Source organism: Salvelinus fontinalis, chromosome 2 (genome assembly GCF_029448725.1).
Source record: "Salvelinus fontinalis isolate EN_2023a chromosome 2, ASM2944872v1, whole genome shotgun sequence".
Taxonomy (NCBI): domain Eukaryota; kingdom Metazoa; phylum Chordata; class Actinopteri; order Salmoniformes; family Salmonidae; genus Salvelinus; species Salvelinus fontinalis.
In genome coordinates this window covers 3,433,518-3,454,152 of record NC_074666.1, presented here as the reverse complement: position 1 = coordinate 3,454,152, position 20,635 = coordinate 3,433,518, and the positions used below count along the sequence as shown (strand labels likewise).

The 20,635-nt window shown below is 47.1% G+C and overlaps 1 protein-coding gene across 1 annotated transcript in view; it reads left to right on the top strand.

Annotated features, from left to right (window-relative positions):
• Positions 1–20,635, top strand: part of ift74 (intraflagellar transport 74) — a 64,447-nt gene that overhangs the window by 17,333 nt on the left and 26,479 nt on the right. The window contains exons 10-15 of the mRNA XM_055944322.1: positions 125–187; positions 5,618–5,761; positions 10,892–10,932; positions 11,019–11,098; positions 17,683–17,736; positions 19,898–19,995. Coding sequence (XP_055800297.1) covers positions 125–187; positions 5,618–5,761; positions 10,892–10,932; positions 11,019–11,098; positions 17,683–17,736; positions 19,898–19,995 — 480 coding nt within the window. The remainder of the gene's footprint in view (positions 1–124; positions 188–5,617; positions 5,762–10,891; positions 10,933–11,018; positions 11,099–17,682; positions 17,737–19,897; positions 19,996–20,635) is intronic.

Below are 20,635 nucleotides of genomic sequence, written 5' to 3'. Positions count from 1 at the left end.
TATTAGTAAGTAAAGCTGCATGACTCAGCCCCTGCTGGCCGTATAGATAACAACGACAGACGACCTCGTCCTCAACAGGTGTCAGTATCAAGGACTAATGTTTTCCTGTGTGTCTTTCCCTCAGGAGCTGGATGGTCGTCAGGAAGAGCTGGACACCCTCATAACACGGAAGGAGACGTTTGAAGCAGTGAGTGTCTGGGTCCATCTCAAGTGGCACCCTATTCCCTTCAAACAGTATCTTTAATAATCCTCCTGGCACCCTATTCCCTTCAAACAGTATCTTTAATAATCCTCCTGGCACCCTATTCCCTTCAAGCAGTATCTTTAATAATCCTCCTGGCACCCTATTCCCTTCAAGCAGTATCTTTAATAATCCTCCTGGCACCCTATTCCCTTCAAGCAGTATCTTTAATAATCCCCCTGGCACCCTATTCCCTTCAAACAGTATCTTTAATAATCCTCCTCCTGGCACCCTATTCCCTTCAAGCAGTATCTTTAATAATCCTCCTGGCACCCTATTCCCTTCAAACAGTATCTTTAATAATCCTCCTGGCACCCTATTCCCTTCAAGCAGTATCTTTAATAATCCTCCTGGCACCCTATTCCCTTCAAGCAGTATCTTTAATAATCCTCCTGGCACCCTATTCCCTTCAAACAGTATCTTTAATAATCCTCCTCCTGGCACCCTATTCCCTTCAAGCAGTATCTTTAATAATCCTCCTGGCACCCTATTCCCTTCAAGCAGTATCTTTAATAATCCTCCTGGCACCCTATTCCCTTCAAGCAGTATCTTTAATAATCCTCCTGGCACCCTATTCCCTTCAAACAGTATCTTTAATAATCCTCCTGGCACCCTATTCCCTTCAAGCAGTATCTTTAATAATCCTCCTGGCACCCTATTCCCTTCAAGCAGTATCTTTAATAATCCTCCTGGCACCCTATTCCCTTCAAACAGTATCTTTAATAATCCTCCTGGCACCCTATTCCCTTCAAGCAGTATCTTTAATAATCCTCCTGGCACCCTATTCCCTTCAAGCAGTATCTTTAATAATCCTCCTGGCACCCTATTCCCTTCAAACAGTATCTTTAATAATCCTCCTGGCACCCTATTCCCTTCAAACAGTATCTTTAATAATCCTCCTCCTCACCTCACCCCCCCCCCCAAGGCACTTAAATATGTTGTCTTGCCCGTTCACCCTCTGAATGGCACAAATACACAATCCATGTCTCAAGGCTTAAAAATCCTTCTTTAACCCGTCTCCTCCCCTTCATCTACACTAATTGAAGTGGGATTTAACAAGTGACATCAGTAAGGGATCATAGCTTTCAGCTGGATTCACCTGGTCAGTCTGTGTCATGGAAAGAGCAGGTGTTTTGTACACTCAGTGTTTTAAAGGGGATATGGTGCTATCTGGGACACAGAGATGGTGTACTCTGATGTCACAGCCACAAGACAATCCTCTCTGTATGTGTGTATTACCAAAGCACACCCAAACTGGCAGGGTGACGTTCATTTGAAACAGGTCACTGGTGTGTGTCTTCATGGGCAGAATCAACAAGCTGGCTCACTCATGGGCTGAATCAACAAGCTGGCTCACTCATGGGCTGAATCAACAAGCTGGCCCACTCATGGGCTGAATCAACAAGCTGGCCCACTTATGGGCTGAATCAACAAGCTGGCTCACTCATGGGCTGAATCAACAAGCTGGCTCACTCATGGGCTGAATCAACAAGCTGGCTCACTCATGGGCTGAATCAACAAGCTGGCTCACTCATGGGCTGAATCAACAAGCTGGCTCACTCACGGGCTGAATCAACAAGCTGGCCCACTTATGGGCTGAATCAACAAGCTGGCTCACTCATGGGCTGAATCAACAAGCTGGCTCACTCATGGGCTGAATCAACAAGCTGGCTCACTCATGGGCTGAATCAACAAGCTGGCTCACTCATGGGCTGAATCAACAAGCTGGCTCACTCATGGGCTGAATCAACAAGCTGGCTCACTCATGGGCTGAATCAACAAGCTGGCTCACTCATGGGCTGAATCAACAAGCTGGCTCACTCATGGGCTGAATCAACAAGCTGGCTCACTCATGGGCTGAATCAACAAGCTGGCTCACTCATGGGCTGAATCAACAAGCTGGCTCACTCATGGGCTGAATCAACAAGCTGGCTCACTCATGGGCTGAATCAACAAGCTGGCTCACTCATGGGCTGAATCAACAAGCTGGCTCACTCATGGGCTGAATCAACAAGCTGGCTCACTCATGGGTTGAATCAACAAGCTGGCTCACTCATGGGCTGAATCAACAAGCTGGCTCACTCATGGGCTGAATCAACAAGCTGGCTCACTCATGGGCTGAATCAACAAGCTGGCTCACTCATGGGCTGAATCAACAAGCTGGCTCACTCATGGGCTGAATCAACAAGCTGGCTCACTCATGGGCTGAATCAACAAGCTGGCTCACTCATGGGCTGAATCAACAAGCTGGCTCACTCATGGGCTGAATCAACAAGCTGGCTCACTCATGGGCTGAATCAACAAGCTGGCTCACTCATGGGCTGAATCAACAAGCTGGCCCACTTATGGGCTGAATCAACAAGCTGGCTCACTCATGGGCTGAATCAACAAGCTGGCCCACTTATGGGCTGAATCAACAAGCTGGCCCACTTATGGGCTGAATCAACAAGCTGGCTCACTCATGGGTTGAATCAACAAGCTGGCTCACTCATGGGCTGAATCAACAAGCTGGCCCACTCATGGGCTGAATCAACAAGCTGGCTCACTCATGGGCTGAATCAACAAGCTGGCTCACTCATGGGCTGAATCAACAAGCTGGCCCACTTATGGGCTGAATCAACAAGCTGGCTCACTCATGGGCTGAATCAACAAGCTGGCTCACTCATGGGCTGAATCAACAAGCTGGCTCACTCATGGGCTGAATCAACAAGCTGGCTCACTCATGGGCTGAATCAACAAGCTGGCCCACTTATGGGCTGAATCAACAAGCTGGCTCACTCATGGGCTGAATCAACAAGCTGGCTCACTCATGGGCTGAATCAACAAGCTGGCTCACTCATGGGCTGAATCAACAAGCTGGCTCACTCATGGGCTGAATCAACAAGCTGGCTCACTCATGGGCTGAATCAACAAGCTGGCTCACTCATGGGCTGAATCAACAAGCTGGCCCACTTATGGGCTGAATCAACAAGCTGGCTCACTCATGGGCTGAATCAACAAGCTGGCCCACTTATGGGCTGAATCAACAAGCTGGCCCACTTATGGGCTGAATCAACAAGCTGGCTCACTCATGGGTTGAATCAACAAGCTGGCTCACTCATGGGCTGAATCAACAAGCTGGCCCACTCATGGGCTGAATCAACAAGCTGGCTCACTCATGGGCTGAATCAACAAGCTGGCTCACTCATGGGCTGAATCAACAAGCTGGCCCACTTATGGGCTGAATCAACAAGCTGGCTCACTCATGGGCTGAATCAACAAGCTGGCTCACTCATGGGCTGAATCAACAAGCTGGCTCACTCATGGGCTGAATCAACAAGCTGGCTCACTCATGGGCTGAATCAACAAGCTGGCCCACTTATGGGCTGAATCAACAAGCTGGCTCACTCATGGGCTGAATCAACAAGCTGGCTCACTCATGGGCTGAATCAACAAGCTGGCTCACTCATGGGCTGAATCAACAAGCTGGCTCACTCATGGGCTGAATCAACAAGCTGGCTCACTCATGGGCTGAATCAACAAGCTGGCTCACTCACGGGCTGAATCAACAAGCTGGCCCACTCACGGGCTGAATCAACAAGCTGGCTCACTCATGGGTTGAATCAACAAGCTGGCCCACTTATGGGCTGAATCAACAAGCTGGCCCACTTATGGGCTGAATCAACAAGCTGGCTCACTCATGGGCTGAATCAACAAGCTGGCTCACTCATGGGCTGAATCAACAAGCTGGCTCACTCATGGGCTGAATCAACAAGCTGGCTCACTCATGGGCTGAATCAACACGCTGGCTCACTCATGGGCTGAATCAACAAGCTGGCCCACTCATGGGCTGAATCAACAAGCTGGCCCACTTATGGGCTGAATCAACAAGCTGGCTCACTCACGGGCTGAATCAACAAGCTGGCTCACTCATGGGTTGAATCAACAAGCTGGCTCACTCATGGGCTGAATCAACAAGCTGGCTCACTCATGGGCTGAATCAACAAGCTGGCTCACTCATGGGCTGAATCAACAAGCTGGCTCACTCACGGGCTGAATCAACAAGCTGGCTCACTCATGGGCTGAATCAACAAGCTGGCTCACTCATGGGCTGAATCAACAAGCTGGCTCACTCATGGGCTGAATCAACAAGCTGGCTCACTCATGGGCTGAATCAACAAGCTGGCTCACTCATGGGCTGAATCAACAAGCTGGCTCACTCATGGGCTGAATCAACAAGCTGGCCCACTCATGGGCTGAATCAACAAGCTGGCTCACTCATGGGCTGAATCAACAAGCTGGCTCACTCATGGGCTGAATCAACAAGCTGGCTAACTCATGGGCTGAATCAACAAGCTGGCTCACTCATGGGCTGAATCAACAAGCTGGCCCACTCACGGGCTGAATCAACAAGCTGGCCCACTCACGGGCTGAATCAACAAGCTGGCTCACCCATGGGCTGAATCACAAACTGGCTCACCCATGGGCTGAATCAACAAGCTGGCTCACTCACGGGCTGAATCAACAAGCTGGCCCACTCACGGGCTGAATCAACAAGCTGGCTCACTCATGGGTTGAATCAACAAGCTGGCCCACTTATGGGCTGAATCAACAAGCTGGCCCACTTATGGGCTGAATCAACAAGCTGGCTCACTCATGGGCTGAATCAACAAGCTGGCTCACTCATGGGCTGAATCAACAAGCTGGCTCACTCATGGGCTGAATCAACAAGCTGGCTCACTCATGGGCTGAATCAACACGCTGGCTCACTCATGGGCTGAATCAACAAGCTGGCCCACTCATGGGCTGAATCAACAAGCTGGCTCACTCATGGGTTGAATCAACAAGCTGGCTCACTCATGGGCTGAATCAACACGCTCGCTCACTCATGGGTTGAATCAACAAGCTGGCTCACTCATGGGCTGAATCAACAAGCTGGCCCACTCATGGGCTGAATCAACAAGCTGGCTCACTCATGGGCTGAATCAACAAGCTGGCTCACTCATGGGCTGAATCAACAAGCTGGCTCACTCATGGGCTGAATCAACAAGCTGGCCCACTCACGGGCTGAATCAACAAGCTGGCTCACTCATGGGCTGAATCATATCCATTATAATGACCAATGATCAAATCAAGGTTTGAAGAGCATGTTTTAATGGTTATAGATTGGGTACTGTATCTAATAATCATGTTCATACATTTCCTGAAAACCCCCAAAATGTTTATTTTAGTCAGACAAACTTTTTAGTCTATTGTCGTCGTGGTTGTATTAAACCAGGGTAGATGTCACTGGTCCCGTAGAGGGAGTCAGAGCCGTCCACTAAACAGGTAGTTAGGCCCGTCCATCCACACTGACTCCGTCCCTTCTGTCCCCTCTGTCCTGTGTGATGTCTGTAGGAGCTGTATCACTCCCAGGTGAAACAGGAAGCTGTGTTACTACATGAGAAGCTTCAGGAACTGGAGCTGAAGAGGGACGCCATGGTGGCAGAGGACAAGAGCATGGGATCGCCCCAGGAGGAGAGGGACAGGCTGTTTAAACAGGTGAGGAGAGGGACAGGCTGTTTAAACAGGTGAGGAGAGGGACAGGCTGTTTAAACAGGTGAGGAGAGGGACAGGCTGTTTAAACAGGCGACGAGAGGGTGAGGAGAGGTTACAGGCTGTTTAAACAGGTGAGGAGAGGGACAGGCTGTTTAAACAGGTGAGGAGAGGGACAGACTGTTTAAACAGGTGAGGAGAGGGACAGGCTGTTTAAACAGACGACGAGAGGGTGAGGAGAGGGACAGGCTGTTTAAACAGGTGAGGAGCTGGACAGGCTGTTTAAACAGGTGAGGAGAGGGACAGGCTGTTTAAACAGGTGAGGAGAGGGACAGGCTGTTTAAACAGGCGACGAGAGGGTGAGGAGAGGTTACAGGCTGTTTAAACAGGTGAGGAGAGGGACAGGCTGTTTAAACAGGTGAGGAGAGGGACAGACTGTTTAAACAGGTGAGGAGAGGGACAGGCTGTTTAAACAGGTGAGGAGAGGGTGAGGAGAGGGACAGGCTGTTTAAACAGGTGAGGAGAGGTTACAGGCTGTTTAAACAGGTGAGGAGAGGGACAGGCTGTTTAAACAGGTGAGGAGAGGTTAGAGGCTGTTTAAACAGGTGAGGAGAGGGACAGGCTGTTTAAACAGGTGAGGAGAGGGACAGGCTGTTTAAACAGGTGAGGAGAGGGACAGACTGTTTAAACAGGTGAGGAGAGGGACAGGCTGTTTAAACAGGTGAGGAGAGGGACAGGCTGTTTAAACAGGTGAGGAGAGAGACAGGCTGTTTAAACAGGTGAGGAGCTGGACAGGCTGTTTAAACAGGTGAGGAGCTGGACAGGCTGTTTAAACAGGTGAGGAGAGGGACAGGCTGTTTAAACAGGTGAGGAGAGGTTACAGGCTGTTTAAACAGGTGAGGAGAGGGACAGGCTGTTTAAACAGGTGAGGAGAGACAGGCTGTTTAAACAGGTGAGGAGAGGGTGAGGAGAGGTTACAGGCTGTTTAAACAGGTGAGGAGAGGGACAGACTGTTTAAACAGGTGAGGAGAGGGACAGGCTGTTTAAACAGGTGAGGAGAGGGTGAGGAGAGGTTACAGGCTGTTTAAACAGGTGAGGAGAGGGACAGGCTGTTTAAACAGGTGAGGAGAGGGACAGGCTGTTTAAACAGGCGACGAGAGGGTGAGGAGAGGTTACAGGCTGTTTAAACAGGTTAGGAGAGGGACAGGCTGTTTTTAACAGGTGAGGAGAGGGACAGACTGTTTAAACAGGTGAGGAGAGGGACAGGCTGTTTAAACAGACGACGAGAGGGTGAGGAGAGGGACAGGCTGTTTAAACAGGTGAGGAGAGGGACAGGCTGTTTTAACAGGTGAGGAGAGGTTACAGGCTGTTTAAACAGGTGAGGAGAGGAACAGGCTGTTTAAACAGGTGAGGAGAGGGACAGGCTGTTTAAACAGGTGAGGAGAGGGACAGGCTGTTTAAACAGGTGAGGAGAGGGACAGGCTGTTTAAACAGGTGAGGAGAGGTTACAGGCTGTTTAAACAGGTGAGGAGAGGGACAGGCTGTTTAAACAGGTGAGGAGAGGGACAGGCTGTTTAAACAGGTGAGGAGAGGGACAGGCTGTTTAAACAGGTGAGGAGAGGTTACAGGCTGTTTAAACAGGTGAGGAGAGGGACAGGCTGTTTAAACAGGTGAGGAGAGGTTACAGGCTGTTTAAACAGGTGAGGAGAGGGACAGGCTGTTTAAACAGGTGAGGAGAGGGACAGGCTGTTTAAACAGGTGAGGAGAGGGACAGGCTGTTTAAACAGGTGAGGAGAGGGACAGGCTGTTTAAACAGGTGAGGAGAGGTTACAGGCTGTTTAAACAGGTGAGGAGAGGGACAGGCTGTTTAAACAGGTGAGGAGAGGTTACAGGCTGTTTAAACAGGTGAGGAGAGGGACAGGCTGTTTAAACAGGTGAGGAGAGGTTAGAGGCTGTTTAAACAGGTGAGGAGAGGGACAGGCTGTTTAAACAGGTGAGGAGAGGTTACAGGCTGTTTAAACAGGTGAGGAGAGGGACAGGCTGTTTAAACAGGTGAGGAGAGGTTACAGGCTGTTTAAACAGGTGAGGAGAGGGACAGGCTGTTTAAACAGGTGAGGAGAGGGACAGGCTGTTTAAACAGGTGAGGAGAGGGACAGGCTGTTTAAACAGGTGAGGAGAGGGACAGGCTGTTTAAACAGGTGAGGAGAGGGACAGGCTGTTTAAACAGGTGAGGAGAGACAGGCTGTTTAAACAGGTGAGGAGAGAGACAGGCTGTTTAAACAGGTGAGGAGAGGTTACAGGCTGTTTTAACAGGTGAGGAGAGGGACAGGCTGTTTAAACAGGTGAGGAGAGGGACAGGCTGTTTAAACAGGTGAGGAGAGACAGGCTGTTTAAACAGGTGAGGAGAGGTTACAGGCTGTTTAAACAGGTGAGGAGAGGGACAGGCTGTTTAAACAGGTGAGGAGAGGGACAGGCTGTTTAAACAGGTGAGGAGAGGGACAGGCTGTTTAAACAGGTGAGGAGAGGTTACAGGCTGTTTAAACAGGTGAGGAGAGGGACAGGCTGTTTAAACAGGTGAGGAGAGGGACAGGCTGTTTAAACAGGTGAGGAGAGGGACAGGCTGTTTAAACAGGTGAGGAGAGGGACAGGCTGTTTAAACAGGTGAGGAGAGGGACAGGCTGTTTAAACAGGTGAGGAGAGGGACAGGCTGTTTAAACAGGTGAGGAGAGGGACAGGCTGTTTAAACAGGTGAGGAGAGGTTACAGGCTGTTTAAACAGGTGAGGAGAGGGACAGGCTGTTTAAACAGGTGAGGAGAGGGACAGGCTGTTTAAACAGGTGAGGAGAGGGACAGGCTGTTTAAACAGGTGAGGAGAGAGACAGGCTGTTTAAACAGGTGAGGAGAGGGTGAGGAGAGGGACAGGCTGTTTAAACAGGTGAGGAGAGAGACAGGCTGTTTAAACAGGTGAGGAGAGAGACAGGCTGTTTAAACAGGTGAGGAGAGGGTGAGGAGAGGGACAGGCTGTTTAAACAGGTGAGGAGAGGGACAGGCTGTTTAAACAGGTGAGGAGAGGTTACAGGCTGTTTAAACAGGTGAGGAGAGGGACAGGCTGTTTAAACAGGTGAGGAGAGGGTGAGGAGAGGGACAGGCTGTTTAAACAGGTGAGGAGAGAGACAGGCTGTTTAAACAGGTGAGGAGAGGGTGAGGAGAGGGACAGGCTGTTTAAACAGGTGAGGAGAGAGACAGGCTGTTTAAACAGGTGAGGAGAGAGACAGGCTGTTTAAACAGGTGAGGAGAGGGTGAGGAGAGGGACAGGCTGTTTAAACAGGTGAGGAGAGGGACAGGCTGTTTAAACAGGTGAGGAGAGGTTACAGGCTGTTTAAACAGGTGAGGAGAGGGACAGGCTGTTTAAACAGGTGAGGAGAGGGACAGGCTGTTTAAACAGGTGAGGAGAGGGTGAGGAGAGGGACAGGCTGTTTAAACAGGTGAGGAGAGGGACAGGCTGTTTAAACAGGTGAGGAGAGGGACAGGCTGTTTAAACAGGTGAGGAGAGGGACAGGCTGTTTAAACAGGTGAGGAGAGGTTACAGGCTGTTTAAACAGGTGAGGAGAGGGACAGGCTGTTTAAACAGGTGAGGAGAGGTTACAGGCTGTTTAAACAGGTGAGGAGAGGGACAGGCTGTTTAAACAGGTGAGGAGAGGGACAGGCTGTTTAAACAGGTGAGGAGAGGGACAGGCTGTTTAAACAGGTGAGGAGAGGGTGAGGAGAGGAACAGGCTGTTTAAACAGGTGAGGAGAGGGACAGGCTGTCTAAACAGGTGAGGAGAGGGACAGGCTGTTTAAACAGGTGAGGAGAGGGACAGGCTGTTTAAACAGGTGAGGAGAGGGACAGGCTGTTTAAACAGGTGAGGAGAGGGACAGGCTGTTTAAACAGGTGAGGAGAGGGACAGGCTGTTTAAACAGGTGAGGAGAGGTTAGAGGCTGTTTAAACAGGTGAGGAGAGGGACAGGCTGTTTAAACAGGTGAGGAGAGGTTACAGGCTGTTTAAACAGGTGAGGAGAGAGACAGGCTGTTTAAACAGGTGAAGAGAGGGACAGGCTGTTTAAACAGGTGAGGAGAGGTTAGAGGCTGTTTAAACAGGTGAGGAGAGGGACAGGCTGTTTAAACAGGTGAGGAGAGGGACAGGCTGTTTAAACAGGTGAGGAGAGGGACAGGCTGTTTAAACAGGTGAGGAGAGGGACAGGCTGTTTAAACAGGTGAGGAGAGAGACAGGCTGTTTAAACAGGTGAGGAGAGGGACAGGCTGTTTAAACAGGTGAGGAGAGGGACAGGCTGTTTAAACAGGTGAGGAGAGGGACAGGCTGTTTAAACAGGTGAGGAGAGGTTACAGGCTGTTTAAACAGGTGAGGAGAGGTTACAGGCTGTTTAAACAGGTGAGGAGAGGTTACAGGCTGTTTAAACAGGTGAGGAGAGGGACAGGCTGTTTAAACAGGTGAGGAGAGGGACAGGCTGTTTAAACAGACGACGAGATGGTGAGGAGAGGTAACAGGCTGTTTAAACATGTGAGGAGAGGGTGAGGAGAGGTTACAAGCTGTTTAAACAGATGACGAGAGGGTGAGGAGAGGTTACAAGCTGTTTAAACAGACGACGAGAGGGTGAGGAGAGGTTACATGCTGTTTAAACAGATGGGCAGACAGTCACCACAACCTTAAATGGTTTCATACATTTGTCTCTGTTTTTAAATATGGGCGGCAGGTAGCCTCGAGGTTAGAGTGTTGGGCCAGTAACCGAAACGCTGCTGGTTCCAGTCACGGAGCCGACAAGGTGAAAAAGCTGCCGCTATGCCATCGAGCAAGGCACTTAACCCCAAATGCTCCAGGGGTGCTGTATAATGGTAACCCAGGCGGTGACCTCACTCTCTGGGGGTGTCTCATGGGGGGGGGGGGGGGCAACCCACCAAATTATTATTAAATACTGCTCTGATGTCACAATCATCAATGTCATTTTTTTGGGGGGGGGGGATTAGGGAGTGGAGAAGTTTGGTAAAAATGTTTAAGGTCAAGTGAGTTGAGTCTGTGTGTTATGAATGCCCTCAATTCTCTCATATGCTTCAAAATGTCGCCTTGTTTTGCGCTCAAGGTAAAAGAAGACAACCAGGAAACAGCAAGCATGGAAAGACAGTACGTCATGTGATCATTTTAAAGTCTTATCCTAGCCAGCCAAAGTGATATGAGTGGTTTTATAACTCTGTGACGTTTTATAACAGGTTGACTGAGATGCGTGAGAAGATGAGCCTGATCAACGAGGAGATCCGACTGCTTGACAATAACATGGAGGAACACCAAGGTACGGACTGATTAGATCTCTGCACTGGGGGGGTCATAGATGTTATATCTGAAGGGTTTCATAGTCCTGTAGAACAATGAGATGATGAGTTTTGACATTTTTTAAAGTTTTTTATTTTTAGAATATGCACAGTCTCATACAAGAGCTCTGCACTTGGGGTTGCGTGGGATGGGGAGTGGGCTGGGAGAGTTTTAGGCACTTGGCCCAATGAGGGTGGTGGGAGGGGGGGGAGGGGGGGGCGAGACAGGGGAGCATTGTCCTGTAGATGTGTTCAGTAACAGTTCAGTGAATTGGATATAAATCCATTAAGACCTCTGGATACCGTCCAAGACTACTCTCTCTGCCTTGCCTGTATAGATTACAGCATCCTGTCCTGGCCAAGGGGTAGCACAAATGTCACCCTATTCCCTACCCTAGTGCACTACGTAGGGTGCCATTTTGGGACTTGGGCATACTGTAGACGCCTCTCTGGAAGACGTCTGTCTGCTGCTCTGCTCTTTAATAGGGATGTTTGGATTTTTGTATTGTTTATGCTCCAGAGAGGAAGTCAACATGGCTGGTGGTCCATGGTAAGAGGTGTTTTGAAGTGCCACATCAGGACACTTAGTGAAGGAACGCCTGAATGACCACACAGTTTGTGTCCCAAATTACACTTCAAATCAAATGTTATTGGTCACATACTCATATTTAGCAGATGTTATTGGTCACATGCTCATATTTAGCAGATGTTATTGGTCACATGCTCATATTTAGCAGATGTTATTGGTCACATGCTCATATTTAGCAGATGTTATTGGTCACATACTCATATTTAGCAGATGTTATTGGTCACATACTCATATTTAGCAGATGTTATTGGTCACATACTCATATTTAGCAGATGTTATTGGTCACATACTCATATTTAGCAGATGTTATTGGTCACATACTCATATTTAGCAGATGTTATTGGTCACATACTCATATTTAGCAGATGTTATTGGTCACATACTCATATTTAGCAGATGTTATTGGTCACATACTCATATTTAGCAGATGTTATTGGTCACATGCTCATATTTAGCAGATGTTATTGGTCACATACTCATATTTAGCAGATGTTATTGGTCACATGCTCATATTTAGCAGATGTTATTGGTCACATACTCATATTTAGCAGATGTTATTGGTCACATACTCATATTTAGCAGATGTTATTGGTCACATACTCATATTTAGCAGATGTTATTGGTCACATACTCATATTTAGCAGATGTTATTGGTCACATGCTCATATTTAGCAGATGTTATTGGTCACATACTCATATGTAGCAGATGTTATTGGTCACATACTCATATGTAGCAGATGTTATTGGTCACATGCTCATATTTAGCAGATGTTATTGGTCACATACTCATATTTAGCAGATGTTATTGGTCACATACTCATATTTAGCAGATGTTATTGGTCACATACACATATTTAGCAGATGTTATGGCGGGTATAGCTAAATGCTTGTGTTCCTAACTCCAACTGTGCAGTAATATCTAACAATATAAAAGTAAAATAATGGAATTAATATATATAAATATTAGATTGAGCAATGTCAGTGGCATTGACTAAAATACAGTAGAATAGAATACAGTAGATACATATGAGTAAAGCACTATGGAAAAATTATTAAAGTGACTAGTGATTCCATTATTAAAGTGGCCAGTGATTCCATGTCTATGTATATAGGGCAGCAGCCTCTAAGGTGGAGGGTTGAGTAACCAGGTGGAAGCCGGCTAGTGATGGCTATTTAACAGTCTGACGGCCTTCAGATAGAAGCTGTTTTTCAGTCTCTCGGTCCCAGCTTTGATGCACCTGTACTGACCTCGCCTTCTGGATGATAGCGGGGTGAACAGGTAGTAGCTCGGGTGGTTGTTGTCCTTGATGATCTTTTTGGCCTTCCTGTGACATCGGGTGGTGTAGGTGTCCTGGGGGGCAGGCAGTATGTCCCCGGTGATATGTGTTGGGCTGACCGCACCACCCCGGACCGCACCACCCTCTGGAGAGCCCTGCGGTTGCGGGCTCAACTGTTTCCGTACCAGGCGGTGATACAGCCCAACAGGATGCTCTCAATTGTATATCTGTAGAAGTTTGTGAGGGTTTTAGGTGACAAGCCAAATTTCTTGAGCCTCCTGAGGTTGAAGAGGCGCTGTTGCCCGTTCTTCACCACACTGTCTGTGTCCATTTCAGATTGTCAGTGATGTGTACACCAAGGAACTTGAAGCTTTCCACCTTCTCCACTGCGATCCCGTCGACGTGAATAGGGATGTGCTCTCTCTGCTCTTTCCTGAAGTCCATGATCAGCTCCTTTGTTTTGTTGACATTGAGGGAGAGGGTATTTTCCTGGCACCACTCTGCCAGAGCCCTCACCTCCTCCCTGTAGGCTGTCTCGTCATTGTTGGTAATCAAGCCTACTACTGTTGTGTCATCTGCAACCTTGATGATTGAATTGGAGGCGTACGTGGCCACGCAGTCATGGGTGAACAGGGAGTACAGGAGGGGACTGACCACGCAGCCTTGTGGGGCCCCTGTGTTGAGGATCAGTGTGGTGAAGGGGTTGTTTCCCATATTCACCACCTGTGGGTGGCCCGTCAGGAAGTCCAGGACCCTGTGGTACAGGGCGGTGGAGGTTACTATGGTTTTGAAGGCAGAGCTATAGTCAATGAACAGCATTCTTACATAGGTATTCCTCTTGTCCTGATGGGTTAGGGCAGTGTGCAGTGTGATGGCGATTGCATCGTCTGTTGATCTATTGGGGCAGTATGCAAATTGTAGTGGGTCTAGGGTGGTAGATAAGGTGGAGGTGATATGATCCTTAACGAGCATCTCAAAGCACTTAATGATGACAGAAGTGAGTGCTACGGGGCGACAGTCATTTAGTTCAGTTACCTTTGCTTTCTTTGGAACATGAACAATGGTGGACATCTTGAAGCAGGTGGGGACAGCAGACTGGGTTAGGGAGCGATTGAATATGTCCATAAACACACCAACCAGCTGGTCTGCGCATGCTCTGAGGACGCGGCTAGGGATGCCCGTCTGGACCTGCAGCCCTGCGAGGGTTAACAAGTTTAAATGTTTTACTCACATCGGCCATGGAGACGGAGAGCCCACAGTCCTCGCGGGTGTTTAGCTTGTCCGGGAGTAAGACGTCAGTGTCCGCGACGTGGCTGGTTTTCTCTTTGTAATCCGTGATTGTCTGTAGACCCTGCCACATACGTCTCGTGTCAAAGCCGTTGAATTGCGACTCTACTTTGTCTCTGTACTGACGTTTTGCCTGTTGGATTGCCTTACGGAGGGAATAATTACACTGTTTGTATTTGACCATATTCCCAGTCACTTTGCCTTAGTTAAATGCGGTGGTTCGCGCTTTCAGTTTTGCGCGAATGCTGCCATCTATCCATGGTTTCTGGGTAGGTTTTAATAGTCACAGTGGGAACAACATCCCCTATACACTTCCTGATGAACTCCGTCACCGTGTCCGTGTATACGTCAATGTTATTCTCGGAGGCTACCCGGAACATATTACAATCTGCGTGATCAAAACAATCTTGAAGTGTGGATTCTGATTGGTCAGACCAGCGTTGAATAGACCTTAGCACGGGTACTTCCTGTTTGAGTTTCTGCCTATAGGAAGGGAGGAGCAGAATTGAGTTGTGATCTGATTTGCTCGAAGGGAGGGCCTTTTAGCCATCCCAGAAGGGAGAGTAACAGGCAATGTGTTGATAGAACTTCGGTAGCATTTTCCTCAAATTTGTTTTGTTAAAATCCCCAACTACAATAAATGTGACCTCAGGATATCTGGTTTCCAGTTTGCACAAAGTCCAGTGGAGTTCCGTTGTGGTATCGGATTGAGGGGGAATATACATGGCTGTGACTATAACCGAAGAGAATTCTCTTGGGAGGTAATATGGTCGACATTTGATTGTGAGATATTCTAGGTTGGGTGAACAAAATGACTTGAGTCCTTCTTTTTTGGTCGTATTTCTTGGTCGTTACCGCCGCTCTGATATTTCCAAAAGTTATTTCAAGCTGTATGTAATAACATGAAAAACGTTCTGAGCTAATAGCGTAAGAAATAACACAAAAAAAAATAAAAAATACTACAAAGTTGGTTAGGAGCTACAAGCAAAGCTTCCATGTCTGTCGGCCACCATGATCATCATATTCCCTATTGCCATCGGGCCCTGGTAAAAGTGCACTATATGGGGAATAGGGTGCCATTTGAGATGCATCCATACTGTAGCTCTCAATACTGGGAGGAAGTAGAAACATAAATACGCTTTTTGTTCACTCTGTCCTAATATACACTGCATCATGTTGTTCTAGCAGGCTTCTTTACTTCAAGGCTTTTGATCTGACTGTTTCCTGTCCTCATCTCTGTCTCATATCCTCTGACTGTTTCCTGTCCTCATCTCTGTCTCATATCCTCTGACTGTTTCCTGTCCTCATCTCTGTCTCATATCCTCTTGACTGTTTCCTGTCCTCATCTCTGTCTCATATCCTCTTGACTGTTTCCTGTCCTCATCTCTGTCTCATATCCTCTGACTGTTTCCTGTCCTCATCTCTGTCTCATATCCTCTGACTGTTTCCTGTCCTCATCTCTGTCTCATATCCTCTTGACTGTTTCCTGTCCTCATCTCTGTCTCATATCCTCTTGACTGTTTCCTGTCCTCATCTCTGTCTCATATCCTCTGACTGTTTCCTGTCCTCATCTCTGTCTCATATCTTCTGACTGTTTCCTGTCCTCATCTCTGTCTCATATCCTCTTGACTGTTTCCTGTCCTCATCTCTGTCTCATATCCTCTTGACTGTTTCCTGTCCTCATCTCTGTCTCATATCCTCTGACTGTTTCCTGTCCTCATCTCTGTCTCATATCCTCTTGACTGTTTCCTGTCCTCATCTCTGTCTCATATCCTCTGACTGTTTCCTGTCCTCATCTGTTTCTCATATCCTCTTGACTGTTTCCTGTCCTCATCTCTGTCTCATATCCTCTTGACTGTTTCCTGTCCTCATCTCTGTCTCATATCCTCTTGACTGTTTCCTGTCCTCATCTCTGTCTCATATCCTCTGACTGTTTCCTGTCCTCATCTCTGTCTCATATCCTCTTGACTGTTTCCTGTCCTCATCTCTGTCTCATATCCTCTGACTGTTTCCTGTCCTCATCTCTGTCTCATATCCTCTGACTGTTTCCTGTCCTCATCTCTGTCTCATATCCTCTTAACTGTTTCCTGTCCTCATCTCTGTCTCATATCCTCTGACTGTTTCCTGTCCTCATCTCTGTCTCATATCCTCTTAACTGTTTCCTGTCCTCATCTCTGTCTCATATCCTCTGACTCATCATGACCAGACGGTAAGAGGTCTACTGTGTCCCTCTTGTTCTCCACCAAACTCTTCCAACACACTAATCAACTAGACTAGGTCATCCTTCCAGTAGCATTAGTTTGGAACGAACTACTTCCACTTTACTTTATATAGAAATATACTCTACAGTCTTAGAAGTAAAGGTGCCTGGAAGAACCTTTTTTGGGTTGCCACACCTCCGGAATCTTTCCGGTTAAAAGAAGGTCCTAGAGGAACCCCTGTGTGAAGGTTCAAACTGGAACCTTTTTGGAATGCTAGGGGTTCTATTTTGAACCTTTTTGGAATGCTAGGGGTTCTATTTTGAACCTTTTTGGAATGCTAGGGGTTCTATTTTGAACCTTTTTGGAATGCTAGGGGTTCTATTTTGAACCTTTTTGGAATGCTAGGGGTTCTATTTTGAACCTTTTTGGAATGCTAGGGGTTCTATTTTGAACCTTTTTTAATAATATATAACAGTGGTGGCAGCCTATCAGATTGGAGGCATGGCGTTCATATTTGATTTTTGGCAAACTCATTAGCATAAATGTCATTCCTGTTCATCATGTTAAGATTGTACACTTTACATTTAAGTTTTCCTTTAATATTTATGCATATGACATATTTTAATATAATATTCATAATATTAACATTGTTGATTACATATAAGTAATAAAGTGGTAACTATTCCAGCTTTAGGATTTGCATAGGTTCTTGAGGAACTCATAGACCTCTGTTAGCCTCATTGACGCTATGAAACTGTGTTTATTTAACATGTGATGACAACACAACAGAACTGATGAAGAGGAATGACATTTACTGTAACAGGGGGCCAAAAGAATATCTCTCCACGCCCCTACTAAGCCACGCCCCCACTCCACTGATAGAAGCACACACATACACACACACTACATGTTGTTTAAATGTATGTAAATTGTAAAGTATTTTGTCTGTAATGTCTTGTTCGTTATATGTCAGACCCCAGTAAGACTAGCCGTCTCCATGGGGATCCTAATAAATTTCCTCCATGAACCTGTTGCTATATTGCACCATTAACGGTCCTCCCAGAACCTCTCAACTAACCAAAGTTGCAAATATGAACCATTGACTAACAATGGTTCCTCGCAGATCTCCAGGGTTCATCAAGTCACTTCTAATTCTAAGAGCGGTTAGACTATACACTCAAGTAACAAATCACTTTTCTTTTGTCCTACAGGTGAACGAAACCAGAAGTACAAAGAACTAAAGAAGAGAGATGAGAATATGGACAGTGAGTTGACCGTTACATGCTTTCTGTGAACCATTCCTGCGTAGGTTGTAGAAAGTTCCAGATCTTGTATCCCTTTCATTCTAAGACGTTTTCCCCGCCAACTTTACCATACCGCCAACTTTTTCCGTCCTCTTCTTGATTTCTGAAAGTTATTCCCGGTATCAAAGACAAAACTTTTATTTCCGCCAAAACGACTTAGTAATAATTTCGGTCAAGTTCTGCCTACGGCTTAGTATGTAACGTAGCCATAATGCTGAGGCGACATTAGCACGCTCTACGCTCTTAAACTCGTGATGGTTGCTGGGCAACCGTCCTCCTGCCACTTGTAAACTTTGCGAGTCATGTCTCTTCACACTGTTTTCTAACCACTACTGGATAGATCCATAATGAATTACTGTGAGAATAAATAGCACTGAATTATGAAAATATTGGAATGAGGTAGGCTAATGCAATTGAAGACATGTATCAAATTGTTGCTGAGTGAAAACTCCCAGTCATCCAATCCACGCGTAGTGGTCAACAACATGATCATTTCAGCACCGTTTTGAGTGGGACATCGCCGTCGTGCTGCTTTGAGACAAAAGTGTGGACTCATTTTGATAAATCAATCAATTTCAGATTTTTGTTTTCATTGAATCTCTGTTTGGATATCAGTAAGGCTACAAAGGGGATGCACAGCCGCGAGCTGCCCAGCGACACAAGCCTACCAGACAAGCTAAATCACTTCTATGCTCGCTTCAAGGCAAGCAACACTGAGGCATGCATGAGAGCATCAGCTGTTCCGGACGACTGTGTGATCACGCTCTCCGTAGCCGACGTGAGTAAGACCTTTAAACAGGTCAACATTCACAAGGCTGCGGGGCCAGACGATTACCAGGACGTGTGCTCCGGGCATGTGCTGACCAACTGGCAGGTGTCTTCACTGACATTTTCAACATGTCCCTGATCGAGTCTGTAATACCAACGTTTCAGGCAGAACACCTCGGAAAATAGGATTGCTATTATCTTCTATGGGTATCATGATGAAGGTAAGCCCCTACTCCTGCTCCCTAACAAAGTGGAGTGCGCCTCCCGAGTGGCGTAGCTGTCTAAGCCACTGCTTCGCAGTGCTTGAGGCATTATTACAGACCCGGGTTTGATCCCGGGCTGTGTCACAGCCGGCCGTAACCGGGAGACCCATGAGACGGCGCACAATTAGCCCAGTGTCGTCCGGGTTAGGGGAAGGTTTGGCCCGGACAGGATTTCCTTGTCTCATCGCTCTCTGGCGACTCCTTGTGGTGAGCGGGGCGCCTGCAAGCTGACCTCGGTCGCCAGCTGGACGGTGTTTCCTCCGACACATTGGTGCGGCTTGCTTCCGGGTTAAGCGGGCAATGTGTCAAAAAGCATGTTCGTGTTTTGGAGGACGCATGGCTCTCGACCTTTGCCTCTCCCGAGTCCGTACGGGAGTTGCGGCGATGGGACAAGACTGTAACTACCAATTGGATACCACGAAATTGTGGTGAAAAAGGGGTAAAATTACAAAAAAATTATAATAATAGGAAAGAGATGAAACGTGGATCAAAAAAGCACAGGCCTGCACTGTTTCTAAATATCGCTTTTAATATGGCAGCGGTACCACACGTTCCCATGACAAGTTCTGTTATATTTCATTATATTCTTAATATAAAATATGTGTGTTGACTGTGATCGGTGTGTCTTGTCTGTTTAGTTAACAAAATAACAAACTATTGATTTCATTTGGATGCTGCAGCCATGGCTACACAGACCTGTAACATACCTAATTAAACGTCAAAATATGCAAATATTTTCCTTTTGAAAACACATTTTATTCGTCCTTATAATGTTTCTTAGGACCTGCCTAAATCAATTAATAATGGCTAGATTTTTGATGGTGTATATTCAATGTATTTATTAAAATAGACGCCCACCCTGCACGCCACTACTACCAGTCCTTCACGGCATGCCGGCGTGCACACGGTATACAAAGGTGTCTTCAGGCAATAATGTGGTCAAAATGGGCCTGTTTATAAAAGAGGGGGGGTCATAATAAACACTGCCCGTTTTGATTTATTTTTACTGCCTAAATAGTGTAAATCCTATGTGTAAGCAGTATTGTAGTCTACACGGATCATTTATCTGGTATTGATTCATATTTCCACAGGTTTTCTGGATTCATTTGATGAGACTAAAGCTACAGAGGTGGAGAAGAACCGTCAGGCACAGGCCATCATCGTAGTTCTACTGGAACACTCCAGCAGAGTGAGTGAGAGAGTGAGAGTGAGAGTGTGTGAGTGAGAGTGTGAGTGAGAGTGTGTGAGTGAGAGTGAGAGTGTGAGAGAGTGTGTGAGTGAGAGTGTGAGAGTGAGTGTGTGAGTGAGAGTGTGTGAGTGAGAGTGTGAGAGAGTGTGTGAGTGAGAGTGTGAGAGTGAGAGTGTGTGAGTGAGAGTGAGAGTGTGAGAGAGTGTGTGAGAGTGAGAGTGTGTGAGTGAGAGTGAGTGTGTGAGAGAGAGTGTGTGAGAGAAAGTGTGTGAGAGAAAGTGTGAGAGAGTGTGTGAGAGAGTGTGTGAGAGAGTGTGTGAGAGAGTGTGTGAGAGAGTGTGTGAGAGAGTGTGTGAGAGAGTGTGTGAGAGAGTGTGTGAGAGAGTGTGTGTGAGTGAGAGTGAGAGTGTGTGAGTGTGTGAGAGTGTGAGAGAGTGTGTGAGAGAGTGTGTGAGAGAGTGTGTGAGAGAGTGTGTGAGAGAGTGTGTGAGAGAGTGTGTGAGAGAGTGTGTGAGAGAGTGTGTGTGAGTGAGAGTGTGTGAGTGAGAGTGTGAGTGAGAGTGTGAGAGAGTGTGTGAGAGAGTGTGTGAGAGAGTGTGTGAGAGAGTGTGTGAGTGAGTGTGTGAGTGAGTGTGTGTGA